The sequence below is a fragment of the Vigna unguiculata genome, unplaced genomic scaffold (genome assembly GCF_004118075.2).
Source record: "Vigna unguiculata cultivar IT97K-499-35 unplaced genomic scaffold, ASM411807v1 contig_704, whole genome shotgun sequence".
NCBI classification, from domain to species: Eukaryota; Viridiplantae; Streptophyta; class Magnoliopsida; order Fabales; family Fabaceae; genus Vigna; species Vigna unguiculata.
The window spans coordinates 1-14,748 of record NW_021011428.1 but is presented as its reverse complement, the minus strand read 5'-3'; the positions used below and the strand labels follow the sequence as shown (position 1 = coordinate 14,748).

General features: G+C 28.5%; 3 protein-coding genes and 1 pseudogene across 3 annotated transcripts; all 4 read right to left on the bottom strand.

The window, feature by feature from the left end:
* Nucleotides 1-892: 892 nt before the first annotated feature.
* On the bottom strand, nucleotides 893-2,747 carry LOC114172922 (sugar transport protein 1-like). Its single transcript, XM_028057093.1, has 4 exons — nucleotides 2,612-2,747; nucleotides 2,172-2,497; nucleotides 1,437-2,066; nucleotides 893-1,336 (listed from the first exon to the last, which is right to left on the bottom strand). Exons 1-4 carry the CDS (start codon nucleotides 2,745-2,747, stop codon nucleotides 893-895), a joined length of 1,536 nt encoding a protein of 511 aa, XP_027912894.1.
* Nucleotides 2,748-4,921: 2,174 nt separating this feature from the next.
* Nucleotides 4,922-6,793, bottom strand: LOC114172921 (sugar transport protein 1-like). The gene is made up of 4 exons (XM_028057092.1): nucleotides 6,658-6,793; nucleotides 6,201-6,526; nucleotides 5,466-6,095; nucleotides 4,922-5,365 (listed from the first exon to the last, which is right to left on the bottom strand). The coding sequence occupies exons 1-4, from the start codon at nucleotides 6,791-6,793 to the stop codon at nucleotides 4,922-4,924; spliced, it is 1,536 nt and encodes a 511-aa protein (XP_027912893.1).
* Nucleotides 6,794-8,959: 2,166 nt separating this feature from the next.
* LOC114172920 (sugar transport protein 1-like) lies at nucleotides 8,960-10,828 on the bottom strand. The gene is made up of 4 exons (XM_028057090.1): nucleotides 10,693-10,828; nucleotides 10,239-10,564; nucleotides 9,504-10,133; nucleotides 8,960-9,403 (listed from the first exon to the last, which is right to left on the bottom strand). Exons 1-4 carry the CDS (start codon nucleotides 10,826-10,828, stop codon nucleotides 8,960-8,962), a joined length of 1,536 nt encoding a protein of 511 aa, XP_027912891.1.
* Nucleotides 10,829-12,965: 2,137 nt separating this feature from the next.
* On the bottom strand, nucleotides 12,966-14,740 carry LOC114172929 (annotated as a pseudogene).
* Nucleotides 14,741-14,748: the final 8 nt, after the last annotated feature.

Genomic DNA, 14,748 nt, shown 5'->3' with positions numbered 1-14,748 from the left:
AAGGTTGCCCTTTTATTTAATTTAATGAAATTTTAAATTTTTTTAGTTGAAATCTTTTACTACAGGAAGAAGGTAAGAAAAAGATTAATGAAACGAAGTTTCCAAATAAATAAATTACATTAAAGTATTATATTAATTGAATTAAATTAAAAAAATGAGAAAAAAAATAAAGATATTGAAATATTTTCAAAATATTTTAAATTGAAAACTAAAGAAAAATATCTTTTTATATTTAATTTTATAAAATTTAAAAGTTTTTTAATTGAAATCTTGTGTTATAAAAATAAAGGTAAATAAAATATTACTAAATTATATTATTCTAGAAGATAAACAGTAGTATTAAATAAAAATCTAATCAAAAAGTTATTTTTTTATTTAATTTGATAAAATTTAAATTTTCTAATTGAAATCTTATGTTGGACTAAAATAATGTTATTAAATTCTACCCCAAATTGATATAAAATTTGTCCTGTTTCGATAACCAGAGCAAAAGTTATGGCCGTTTGAAGTTTTGCTAAAAATCTACAAAACTTTTTAACTACAAACACCACTAATATGACTCTAACAGCAACACACACTCACTGAAACACAAACACTACAATGGTTGTATCATTTCATTTAAATTTTTATTTTTTATTACTTGAAAATAATTTGTAATTTTATTGATAATTAAGAAAATATTATAGAATAAAATATTATTATAATAATGGTTGTGCTAATCATAATATATAAAACTTATTCATAAAATGTTAAACATAGAAAATAATATTAATGTACTATTATTGGTAGCCCTTACATGGAAGAAATTGAGAATATCAAACCAAAAATAAAAAAATAAAAAATCTACTACCAATGGTCTTAATACAAAAAACCATAACCAATTGTTCATCCTCTAACACACGGATTCTGGAGAAGCGTTTGGAGTAACAAACTTTTTCCAGTAGGGATGACTCTGCCATACAATGTGCATTTCTTCGATGGGAACCCCTTTAGTCTCAGGTAGAAGTTTGAAGATGAATATTGTCATCGCAAAGACAAAGCATGCAAAGAACATGAAGAGTCCAAATTTCATGTGACAGAGCATTGTGGTGAAAATTTGTGCAATGACAAAGGTAAAGATCATGTTAACAGAAACATTAACACTTTGTGCAGCTGATCGCACCTCAAGCGGAAAAATTTCACTCGGAACCAACCACCCTAAAGGACCCCAAGACCATGCAAATCCTGCAACGTAGATACATATGCCGCACACAACCATGATAGCATACCACTTTGGCAACACTCCTGGGTTTCCATCAATTCCAAATTTGAGTCCAATCGCCATAGCTATCAGAATCTACACCAAACCAAATAAAAATACAATATTAATTATAATATATCAATAAAAAGAGTTTGAAGATTTTCACAAAGATTATGTCGGAAAAAGAAAATGTTACCTGACAGATAAGCATTTGTGCCCCTCCTTCTAAGAAAAGGGTACGTCTCCCGAACTTGTCAACAGTGAATATGGAGACTAGAGTGGCAATTGCGTTGCAAGCGCCGATGATCATGGCCGACATGAGAGAAGCAGTGGCTCCAAAACCAATGGTTTTAAACAAAATAGGAGCATAAAACATTATCACGTTCATGCCAGTGAGTTGTTGGAAGAAGGGAATGGCTATGGCAAACGCGAGTTGAGGTCTATATTGTCTCTTCAACAAAGAGACCCAAGGGTGTTTCACTGCTTTGGAGGATTCACTCGCTGCCATAAGATCCTCAAACTCTTGATCAATGTCCGTGGTTCCTCGAATTTTGATAAGTTCCTTCTTGGCCTTCTCATCAAGACCACGTTCAATTAAGGAACTCGGTGAATCTGGAAGAATGATTGCACCAAACATGATCATGATAGCAGGAACTATTGCACAACCCAAGCTATACCGCCATCCTTCCCCATTCTCCATTTTGGCAAAAATGTAGTTAAGAACATTGGCAACAAAGATACCAATAGTGATTGCCAATTGGAACATCATATTAAGTGCTCCTCGGTACTTGTAGGGAGCAACCTCAGACATATAGATTGGCACAGACTGTCCACACAACTTTATTGCGTTAGCATTTTATGTACCATAATACGAAATATAAGGAATGTTTTTCTTTTCAAAGAGAATATAACAAATATGTATGTTTATAACCTGATTGGCGCATCCAATTCCGAAGCCAAGTAGAATGCGACCAACAATGAGCATCCAAACATGTTGAGCGAAGCCATTCAATAGAGCACCAGCAAGAAAGAGCAGACCGCCACAAAACATGATAGCTCGCCTTCCGGTGAGTCGAGTCACAGTGGATGCTAACACCGAGGCAACAAGTGCAGCCAAATACAAAGATGATGTAAACAACGTTAATGTTTGGCTATCGAATTTGCAGTATTGGTTATCAGAGGGCTTTATATTGTTCTCCTTTGCATACACTTCAGGAAAGAATTTCTTCAGAAACGGATCCATAGAAGTCACACCACCTACACATATTTATCTCTTTTGTAACCAAAACTATAATGATAAGATGTAAGAAAAACATGTTCCAAATATATATATATATATATATATATATATATATATATGAAAATGTATACCAGATATGCCAAGGTCGTAGCCAAATATCAATCCTCCAAATGCAGCTACGAAGCATGCTACGAACACCCGAACAGTAAGTTTTCCTGGATAGTTCTTTGATTCTGAAGGGCCACTTGAGATGAAAGCTCCCGGCATTTTGAATGACCGAGAATTGAAAACTTCAACTCAAGTAAAATTGAGAAGAGAAAAAAAAAACTTCAATGTATCAATGCTCCAATGTTACCTTAATTTATAGAGTGACGTTATTGCATTGCATTGATTGAATTTTATCTTCTAGTTATATCTTTTATCTTTTTACATCTTTAAAAGAATAACTTGTTATATCTTGAAAGAAAAATAAAATCTTTTATCTTAAAAACATAATTTGATAAGTTTTAAATGATTTTCAATTGAAATCTTGTGCCATAGAAAAAAAAAGTTAATAAAATATTACTAAAGTATCATTTTCTAAAATTAAAAGAAATAGAATTAACTAAAAATCTTATAGTATAATTATATTTAAAAAATGAGAAATATTTAAAAATAGATCAATATTTTAAACTAAAAAATAAAATAAAAAAGTTACTTTTTTATTTTATTGGATAAAATTTTAAATTGTTTTAATTGAAATCTTGTGATATAGAAAGAAGATAAGAAAAAATATTAATAACATCAAGTTTTCTAAAAATCTTAAGGGAGAAATATTAAAAAAATAGAAAATTTAAAAATCTTATAATAGAATTATATTAAAAAATGAGAAAAAAATAAAAAAATACATAAGCATTTTCAAAGTATTTTAAATTCAAAATAAATAAAAAGTATCTTTTTTAATTGTTTTGATAATTTTTTTTAGTTTCATAATTGAAATCTAACATAATAAAAAAATAAGATCATGAAATATTAGTAAAATTATCATTGTCTAAAAAATAAAAAAATATAAATATATCGAAACATCGAGAAATATTCAACCATAAATACATATTTAAAAAGCATTTTAAATTAAAAATAGAAAAGATTATTATTTTTTATTTAATTTGATAACATTTTAAGTTTTCTAATTGAAATATTGTACTACAAGGAAGAAGATAAGGAAAATATCATTCAAATAATCTTTTCTAAAAGATAAAGATAATAGAATTAAATAAAAATCTTATAATAAAATTATATTAAAAATATGTCAAAATAAATTAAAAAAATGCATGAATATTTTCAAAACATTTTAAATTCAAAACCAAATAATTTTTTTTATTTAATTTGATAAAATTTTAAAGTTTTTTAATTCCAATATTGTGATATAAAAAAATTAATAAGAAATTAGTAAAATATGGTTTTCTAAAGAATAAAATATATAATTAATTAAAAAACTTGTAGTATATTTGTATTGAAAAAATTGAGAAATATTTATAAATAGATAAATATTTTTGACTAAGAAAAATAAAAGGTTGCCCTTTTATTTAATTTAATGAAATTTTAAATTTTTTTAGTTGAAATCTTTTACTACAGGAAGAAGGTAAGAAAAAGATTAATGAAACGAAGTTTCCAAATAAATAAATTACATTAAAGTATTATATTAATTGAATTAAATTAAAAAAATGAGAAAAAAAATAAAGATATTGAAATATTTTCAAAATATTTTAAATTGAAAACTAAAGAAAAATATCTTTTTATATTTAATTTTATAAAATTTAAAAGTTTTTTAATTGAAATCTTGTGTTATAAAAATAAAGGTAAATAAAATATTACTAAATTATATTATTCTAGAAGATAAACAGTAGTATTAAATAAAAATCTAATCAAAAAGTTATTTTTTTATTTAATTTGATAAAATTTAAATTTTCTAATTGAAATCTTATGTTGGACTAAAATAATGTTATTAAATTCTACCCCAAATTGATATAAAATTTGTCCTGTTTCGATAACCAGAGCAAAAGTTATGGCCGTTTGAAGTTTTGCTAAAAATCTACAAAACTTTTTAACTACAAACACCACTAATATGACTCTAACAGCAACACACACTCACTGAAACACAGACACTACAATGGTTGTATCATTTCATTTAAATTTTTATTTTTTATTACTTGAAAATAATTTGTAATTTTATTGATAATTAAGAAAATATTATAGAATAAAATATTATTATAATAATGGTTGTGCTAATCATAATATATAAAACTTATTCATAAAATGTTAAACATAGAAAATAATATTAATGTACTATTATTGGTAGCCCTTACATGGAAGAAATTGAGAATATCAAACCAAAAATAAAAAAATAAAAAATCTACTACCAATGGTCTTAATACAAAAAACCATAACCAATTGTTCATCCTCTAACACACGGATTCTGGAGAAGCGTTTGGAGTAACAAACTTTTTCCAGTAGGGATGACTCTGCCATACAATGTGCATTTCTTCGATGGGAACCCCTTTAGTCTCAGGTAGAAGTTTGAAGATGAATATTGTCATCGCAAAGACAAAGCATGCAAAGAACATGAAGAGTCCAAATTTCATGTGACAGAGCATTGTGGTGAAAATTTGTGCAATGACAAAGGTAAAGATCATGTTAACAGAAACATTAACACTTTGTGCAGCTGATCGCACCTCAAGCGGAAAAATTTCACTCGGAACCAACCACCCTAAAGGACCCCAAGACCATGCAAATCCTGCAACGTAGATACATATGCCGCACACAACCATGATAGCATACCACTTTGGCAACACTCCTGGGTTTCCATCAATTCCAAATTTGAGTCCAATCGCCATAGCTATCAGAATCTACACCAAACCAAATAAAAATACAATATTAATTATAATATATCAATAAAAAGAGTTTGAAGATTTTCACAAAGATTATGTCGGAAAAAGAAAATGTTACCTGACAGATAAGCATTTGTGCCCCTCCTTCTAAGAAAAGGGTACGTCTCCCGAACTTGTCAACAGTGAATATGGAGACTAGAGTGGCAATTGCGTTGCAAGCGCCGATGATCATGGCCGACATGAGAGAAGCAGTGGCTCCAAAACCAATGGTTTTAAACAAAATAGGAGCATAAAACATTATCACGTTCATGCCAGTGAGTTGTTGGAAGAAGGGAATGGCTATGGCAAACGCGAGTTGAGGTCTATATTGTCTCTTCAACAAAGAGACCCAAGGGTGTTTCACTGCTTTGGAGGATTCACTCGCTGCCATAAGATCCTCAAACTCTTGATCAATGTCCGTGGTTCCTCGAATTTTGATAAGTTCCTTCTTGGCCTTCTCATCAAGACCACGTTCAATTAAGGAACTCGGTGAATCTGGAAGAATGATTGCACCAAACATGATCATGATAGCAGGAACTATTGCACAACCCAAGCTATACCGCCATCCTTCCCCATTCTCCATTTTGGCAAAAATGTAGTTAAGAACATTGGCAACAAAGATACCAATAGTGATTGCCAATTGGAACATCATATTAAGTGCTCCTCGGTACTTGTAGGGAGCAACCTCAGACATATAGATTGGCACAGACTGTCCACACAACTTTATTGCGTTAGCATTTTATGTACCATAATACGAAATATAAGGAATGTTTTTCTTTTCAAAGAGAATATAACAAATATGTATGTTTATAACCTGATTGGCGCATCCAATTCCGAAGCCAAGTAGAATGCGACCAACAATGAGCATCCAAACATGTTGAGCGAAGCCATTCAATAGAGCACCAGCAAGAAAGAGCAGACCGCCACAAAACATGATAGCTCGCCTTCCGGTGAGTCGAGTCACAGTGGATGCTAACACCGAGGCAACAAGTGCAGCCAAATACAAAGATGATGTAAACAACGTTAATGTTTGGCTATCGAATTTGCAGTATTGGTTATCAGAGGGCTTTATATTGTTCTCCTTTGCATACACTTCAGGAAAGAATTTCTTCAGAAACGGATCCATAGAAGTCACACCACCTACACATATTTATCTCTTTTGTAACCAAAACTATAATGATAAGATGTAAGAAAAACATGTTCCAAAATATATATATATATATATATATATATATATATATATATATATATATATATATGAAAATGTATACCAGATATGCCAAGGTCGTAGCCAAATATCAATCCTCCAAATGCAGCTACGAAGCATGCTACGAACACCCGAACAGTAAGTTTTCCTGGATAGTTCTTTGATTCTGAAGGGCCACTTGAGATGAAAGCTCCCGGCATTTTGAATGACCGAGAATTGAAAACTTCAACTCAAGTAAAATTGAGAAGAGAAAAAAAAAACTTCAATGTATCAATGCTCCAATGTTACCTTAATTTATAGAGTGACGTTATTGCATTGCATTGATTGAATTTTATCTTCTAGTTATATCTTTTATCTTTTTACATCTTTAAAAGAATAACTTGTTATATCTTGAAAGAAAAATAAAATCTTTTATCTTAAAAACATAATTTGATAAGTTTTAAATGATTTTCAATTGAAATCTTGTGCCATAGAAAAAAAAAGTTAATAAAATATTACTAAAGTATCATTTTCTAAAATTAAAAGAAATAGAATTAACTAAAAATCTTATAGTATAATTATATTTAAAAAATGAGAAATATTTAAAAATAGATCAATATTTTAAACTAAAAAATAAAATAAAAAAGTTACTTTTTTATTTTATTGGATAAAATTTTAAATTGTTTTAATTGAAATCTTGTGATATAGAAAGAAGATAAGAAAAAATATTAATAACATCAAGTTTTCTAAAAATCTTAAGGGAGAAATATTAAAAAAATAGAAAATTTAAAAATCTTATAATAGAATTATATTAAAAAATGAGAAAAAAATAAAAAAATACATAAGCATTTTCAAAGTATTTTAAATTCAAAATAAATAAAAAGTATCTTTTTTAATTGTTTTGATAATTTTTTTTAGTTTCATAATTGAAATCTAACATAATAAAAAAATAAGATCATGAAATATTAGTAAAATTATCATTGTCTAAAAAATAAAAAAATATAAATATATGAGAAATATTCAACCATAAATACATATTTAAAAAGCATTTTAAATTAAAAATAGAAAAGATTATTATTTTTTATTTAATTTGATAACATTTTAAGTTTTCTAATTGAAATATTGTACTACAAGGAAGAAGATAAGGAAAATATCATTCAAATAATCTTTTCTAAAAGATAAAGATAATAGAATTAAATAAAAATCTTATAATAAAATTATATTAAAAATATGTCAAAATAAATTAAAAAAATGCATGAATATTTTCAAAACATTTTAAATTCAAAACCAAATAATTTTTTTTTATTTAATTTGATAAAATTTTAAAGTTTTTTAATTCCAATATTGTGATATAAAAAAAATTAATAAGAAATTAGTAAAATATGGTTTTCTAAAGAATAAAATATATAATTAATTAAAAAACTTGTAGTATATTTGTATTGAAAAAATTGAGAAATATTTATAAATAGATAAATATTTTTGACTAAGAAAAATAAAAGGTTGCCCTTTTATTTAATTTAATGAAATTTTAAATTTTTTTAGTTGAAATCTTTTACTACAGGAAGAAGGTAAGAAAAAGATTAATGAAACGAAGTTTCCAAATAAATAAATTACATTAAAGTATTATATTAATTGAATTAAATTAAAAAAATGAGAAAAAAAATAAAGATATTGAAATATTTTCAAAATATTTTAAATTGAAAACTAAAGAAAAATATCTTTTTATATTTAATTTTATAAAATTTAAAAGTTTTTTAATTGAAATCTTGTGTTATAAAAATAAAGGTAAATAAAATATTACTAAATTATATTATTCTAGAAGATAAACAGTAGTATTAAATAAAAATCTAATCAAAAAGTTATTTTTTTATTTAATTTGATAAAATTTAAATTTTCTAATTGAAATCTTATGTTGGACTAAAATAATGTTATTAAATTCTACCCCAAATTGATATAAAATTTGTCCTGTTTCGATAACCAGAGCAAAAGTTATGGCCGTTTGAAGTTTTGCTAAAAATCTACAAAACTTTTTAACTACAAACACCACTAATATGACTCTAACAGCAACACACACTCACTGAAACACAAACACTACAATGGTGTATCATTTCATTTAAATTTTTATTTTTTATTACTTGAAAATAATTTGTAATTTTATTGATAATTAAGAAAATATTATAGAATAAAATATTATTATAATAATGGTTGTGCTAATCATAATATATAAAACTTATTCATAAAATGTTAAACATAGAAAATAATATTAATGTACTATTATTGGTAGCCCTTACATGGAAGAAATTGAGAATATCAAACCAAAAATAAAAAAATAAAAAATCTACTACCAATGGTCTTAATACAAAAAACCATAACCAATTGTTCATCCTCTAACACACGGATTCTGGAGAAGCGTTTGGAGTAACAAACTTTTTCCAGTAGGGATGACTCTGCCATACAATGTGCATTTCTTCGATGGGAACCCCTTTAGTCTCAGGTAGAAGTTTGAAGATGAATATTGTCATCGCAAAGACAAAGCATGCAAAGAACATGAAGAGTCCAAATTTCATGTGACAGAGCATTGTGGTGAAAATTTGTGCAATGACAAAGGTAAAGATCATGTTAACAGAAACATTAACACTTTGTGCAGCTGATCGCACCTCAAGCGGAAAAATTTCACTCGGAACCAACCACCCTAAAGGACCCCAAGACCATGCAAATCCTGCAACGTAGATACATATGCCGCACACAACCATGATAGCATACCACTTTGGCAACACTCCTGGGTTTCCATCAATTCCAAATTTGAGTCCAATCGCCATAGCTATCAGAATCTACACCAAACCAAATAAAAATACAATATTAATTATAATATATCAATAAAAAGAGTTTGAAGATTTTCACAAAGATTATGTCGGAAAAAGAAAATGTTACCTGACAGATAAGCATTTGTGCCCCTCCTTCTAAGAAAAGGGTACGTCTCCTGAACTTGTCAACAGTGAATATGGAGACTAGAGTGGCAATTGCGTTGCAAGCGCCGATGATCATGGCCGACATGAGAGAAGCAGTGGCTCCAAAACCAATGGTTTTAAACAAAATAGGAGCATAAAACATTATCACGTTCATGCCAGTGAGTTGTTGGAAGAAGGGAATGGCTATGGCAAACGTGAGTTGAGGTCTATATTGTCTCTTCAACAAAGAGACCCAAGGGTGTTTCACTGCTTTGGAGGATTCACTCGCTGCCATAAGATCCTCAAACTCTTGATCAATGTCCGTGGTTCCTCGAATTTTGATAAGTTCCTTCTTGGCCTTCTCATCAAGACCACGTTCAATTAAGGAACTCGGTGAATCTGGAAGAATGATTGCACCAAACATGATCATGATAGCAGGAACTATTGCACAACCCAAGCTATACCGCCATCCTTCCCCATTCTCCATTTTGGCAAAAATGTAGTTAAGAACATTGGCAACAAATATACCAATAGTGATTGCCAATTGGAACATCATATTAAGTGCTCCTCGGTACTTGTAGGGAGCAACCTCAGACATATAGATTGGCACAGACTGTCCACACAACTTTATTGCGTTAGCATTTTATGTACCATAATACGAAATATAAGGAATGTTTTTCTTTTCAAAGAGAATATAACAAATATGTATGTTTATAACCTGATTGGCGCATCCAATTCCGAAGCCAAGTAGAATGCGACCAACAATGAGCATCCAAACATGTTGAGCGAAGCCATTCAATAGAGCACCAGCAAGAAAGAGCATACCGCCACAAAACATGATAGCTCGCCTTCCGGTGAGTTGAGTCACAGTGGATGCTAACACCGAGGCAACAAGTGCAGCCAAATACAAAGATGATGTAAACAACGTTAATGTTTGGCTATCGAATTTGCAGTATTGGTTATCAGAGGGCTTTATATTGTTCTCCTTTGCATACACTTCAGGAAAGAATTTCTTCAGAAACGGATCCATAGAAGTCACACCACCTACACATATTTATCTCTTTTGTAACCAAAACTATAATGATAAGATGTAAGAAAAACATGTTCCGAAATATATATATATATATATATATATATATATATATATATATATATATATATGAAATGTATACCAGATATGCCAAGGTCGTAGCCAAATATCAATCCTCCAAATGCAGCTACGAAGCATGCTACGAACACCCGAACAGTAAGTTTTCCTGGATAGTTCTTTGATTCTGAAGGGCCACTTGAGATGAAAGCTCCCGGCATTTTGAATGACCGAGAATTGAAAACTTCAACTCAAGTAAAATTGAGAAGAGAAAAAAAAAACTTCAATGTATAAATGCTCCAATGTTACCTTAATTTATAGAGTGACGTTATTGCATTGCATTGATTGAATTTTATCTTCTAGTTATATCTTTTATCTTTTTACATCTTTAAAAGAATAACTTGTTATATCTTGAAAGAAAAATAAAATCTTTTATCTTAAAAACATAATTTGATAAGTTTTAAATGATTTTCAATTGAAATCTTGTGCCATAGAAAAAAAAAGTTAATAAAATATTACTAAAGTATCATTTTCTAAAATTAAAAAAAATAGAATTAACTAAAAATCTTATAGTATAATTATATTTAAAAAATGAGAAATATTTAAAAATAGATCAATATTTTAAACTAAAAATAAAATAAAAAAGTTACTTTTTTATTTTATTGGATAAAATTTAAATTGTTTTAATTGAAATCTTGTGATATAGAAAGAAGATAAGAAAAAATATTAATAACATCAAGTTTTCTAAAAATCTTAAGGGAGAAATATTAAAAATCTTATAATAGAATTATATTAAAAAATGAGAAAAAAATAAAAAAATACATAAGCATTTTCAAAGTATTTTAAATTCAAAATAAATAAAAAGTATCTTTTTTAATTGTTTTGATAATTTTTTTTAGTTTCATAATTGAAATCTAACATAATAAAAAAAATAAGATCATGAAATATTAGTAAAATTATCATTGTCTAAAAAATAAAAAAATATAAATATATCGAAACATCGAGAAATATTCAACCATAAATACATATTTAAAAAGCATTTTAAATTAAAAATAGAAAGATTATTATTTTTTATTTAATTTGATAACATTTTAAGTTTTCTAATTGAAATATTGTACTACAAGGAAGAAGATAAGGAAAATATCATTCAAATAATCTTTTCTAAAAGATAAAGATAATAGAATTAAATAAAATCTTATAATAAATTATATTAAAAATATGTCAAAATAAATTAAAAAAATGCATGAATATTTTCAAAACATTTTAAATTCAAAACCAAATAATTTTTTTTATTTAATTTGATAAAATTTTAAAGTTTTTTAATTCCAATATTGTGATATAAAAAAAATTAATAAGAAATTAGTAAAATATGGTTTTCTAAAGAATAAAATATATAATTAATTAAAAAACTTGTAGTATATTTGTATTGAAAAAATTGAGAAATATTTATAAATAGATAAATATTTTGACTAAGAAAATAAAAGGTTGCCCTTTTATTTAATTTAATGAAATTTTAAATTTTTTAGTTGAAATCTTTTACTACAGGAAGAAGGTAAGAAAAAGATTAATGAAACGAAGTTTCCAAATAAATAAATTACATTAAAGTATTATATTAATTGAATTAAATTAAAAAAATGAGAAAAAAATAAAGATATTGAAATATTTTCAAAATATTTTAAATTGAAAACTAAAGAAAAATATCTTTTATATTTAATTTTATAAAATTTAAAAGTTTTTAATTGAAATCTTGTGTTATAAAAATAAAGGTAAATAAAATATTACTAAATTATATTATTCTAGAAGATAAACAGTAGTATTAAATAAAAATCTAATCAAAAAGTTATTTTTTATTTAATTTGATAAAATTTAAATTTTCTAATTGAAATCTTATGTTGGACTAAAATAATGTTATTAAATTCTACCCCAAATTGATATAAAATTTGTCCTGTTTCGATAACCAGAGCAAAAGTTATGGCCGTTTGAAGTTTTGCTAAAAATCTACAAAACTTTTAACTACAAACACCACTAATATGACTCTAACAGCAACACACACTCACTGAAACACAAACACTACAATGGTTGTATCATTTCATTTAAATTTTTATTTTTTATTACTTGAAAATAATTTGTAATTTTATTGATAATTAAGAAAATATTATAGAATAAAATATTATTATAATAATGGTTGTGCTAATCATAATATATAAAACTTATTCATAAAATGTTAAACATAGAAAATAATATTAATGTACTATTATTGGTAGCCCTTACATGGAAGAAATTGAGAATATCAAACCAAAATAAAAAATAAAAAATCTACTACCAATGGTCTTAATACAAAAAACCATAACCAATTGTTCATCCTCTAACACACGGATTCTGGAGAAGCGTTTGGAGTAACAAACTTTTCCAGTAGGGATGACTCTGCCATACAATGTGCATTTCTTCGATGGGAACCCCTTTAGTCTCAGGTAGAAGTTTGAAGATGAATATTGTCATCGCAAAGACAAAGCATGCAAAGAACATGAAGAGTCCAAATTTCATGTGACAGAGCATTGTGGTGAAAATTTGTGCAATGACAAAGGTAAAGATCATGTTAACAGAAACATTAACACTTTGTGCAGCTGATCGCACCTCAAGCGGAAAATTTCACTCGGAACCAACCACCCTAAAGGACCCCAAGACCATGCAAATCCTGCAACGTAGATACATATGCCGCACACAACCATGATAGCATACCACTTTGGCAACACTCCTGGGTTTCCATCAATTCCAAATTTGAGTCCAATCGCCATAGCTATCAGAATCTACACCAAACCAAATAAAAATACAATATTAATTATAATATATCAATAAAAAGAGTTTGAAGATTTTCACAAAGATTATGTTGGAAAAGAAAATGTTACCTGACAGATAAGCATTTGTGCCCCTCCTTCTAAGAAAGGGTACGTCTCCTGAACTTGTCAACAGTGAATATGGAGACTAGAGTGGCAATTGCGTTGCAAGCGCCGATGATCATGGCCGACATGAGAGAAGCAGTGGCTCCAAAACCAATGGTTTTAAACAAAATAGGAGCATAAAACATTATCACGTTCATGCCAGTGAGTTGTTGGAAGAAGGGAATGGCTATGGCAAACGCGAGTTGAGGTCTATATTGTCTCTTCAACAAAGAGACCCAAGGGTGTTTCAGTGCTTTGGAGGATTCACTCGCTGCCATAAGATCCTCAAACTCTTGATCAATGTCCGTGGTTCCTCGAATTTTGATAAGTTCCTTCTTGGCCTTCTCATCAAGACCACGTTCAATTAAGGAACTCGGTGAATCTGGAAGAATGATTGCACCAAACATGATCATGATAGCAGGAACTATTGCACAACCCAAGCTATACCGCCATCCTTCCCCATTCTCCATTTTGGCAAAAATGTAGTTAAGAACATTGGCAACAAAGATACCAATAGTGATTGCCAATTGGAACATCATATTAAGTGCTCCTCGCTTGTAGGGAGCAACCTCAGACATATAGATTGGCACAGACTGTCCACACAACTTTTGCGTTAGCATTTTATGTACCATAATACGAAATATAAGGAATGTTTTTCTTTTCAAAGAGAATATAACAAATATGTATGTTATAACCTGATTGGCGCATCCAATTCCGAAGCCAAGTAGAATGCGACCAACAATGAGCATCCAAACATGTTGAGCGAAGCCATTCAATAGAGCACCAGCAAGAAAGAGCAGACCGCCACAAACATGATAGCTCGCCTTCCGGTGAGTCGAGTCACAGTGGATGCTAACACCGAGGCAACAAGTGCAGCCAAATACAAAGATGATGTAAACAACGTTAATGTTTGGCTATCGAATTGCAGTATTGGTTATCAGAGGGCTTTATATTGTTCTCCTTTGCATACACTCAGGAAAGAATTTCTTCAGAACGGATCCAAGAAGTCACACCACCTACACATATTTATCTCTTTTGTAACCAAAACTATAATGATAAGATGTAAGAAAAACATGTTCCGAAATATATATATATATATATATATATATATATATATATATGAAAATGTATACCAGATATGCCAAGGTCGTAGCCAAATATCAATCCTCCAAATGCAGCTACGAAGCATGCTACGAACACCC

What these genes read in the sequence shown, in the direction of transcription:
- LOC114172922 (XM_028057093.1), bottom strand. Translation starts at nt 2,747, where the DNA reads ATGCCGGGAGCTTTCATCTCAAGTGGCCCTTCAGAATCAAAGAACTAT. An exon ending in CTACGACCTTGGCATATCTG is followed by an intron (nt 2,498 to 2,611) that starts GTATACATTTTC and finishes AAATATGTGTAG; the next exon opens with GTGGTGTGACTTCTATGGAT. An exon ending in GAATTGGATGCGCCAATCAG is followed by an intron (nt 2,067 to 2,171) that starts GTTATAAACATA and finishes TTGTGTGGACAG; the next exon opens with TCTGTGCCAATCTATATGTC.
- LOC114172921 (XM_028057092.1), bottom strand. Translation starts at nt 6,793, where the DNA reads ATGCCGGGAGCTTTCATCTCAAGTGGCCCTTCAGAATCAAAGAACTAT. An exon ending in CTACGACCTTGGCATATCTG is followed by an intron (nt 6,527 to 6,657) that starts GTATACATTTTC and finishes AAATATGTGTAG; the next exon opens with GTGGTGTGACTTCTATGGAT. An exon ending in GAATTGGATGCGCCAATCAG is followed by an intron (nt 6,096 to 6,200) that starts GTTATAAACATA and finishes TTGTGTGGACAG; the next exon opens with TCTGTGCCAATCTATATGTC.
- LOC114172920 (XM_028057090.1), bottom strand. Translation starts at nt 10,828, where the DNA reads ATGCCGGGAGCTTTCATCTCAAGTGGCCCTTCAGAATCAAAGAACTAT. An exon ending in CTACGACCTTGGCATATCTG is followed by an intron (nt 10,565 to 10,692) that starts GTATACATTTCA and finishes AAATATGTGTAG; the next exon opens with GTGGTGTGACTTCTATGGAT. An exon ending in CACAAATGCTTATCTGTCAG is followed by an intron (nt 9,404 to 9,503) that starts GTAACATTTTCT and finishes GGTTTGGTGTAG; the next exon opens with ATTCTGATAGCTATGGCGAT.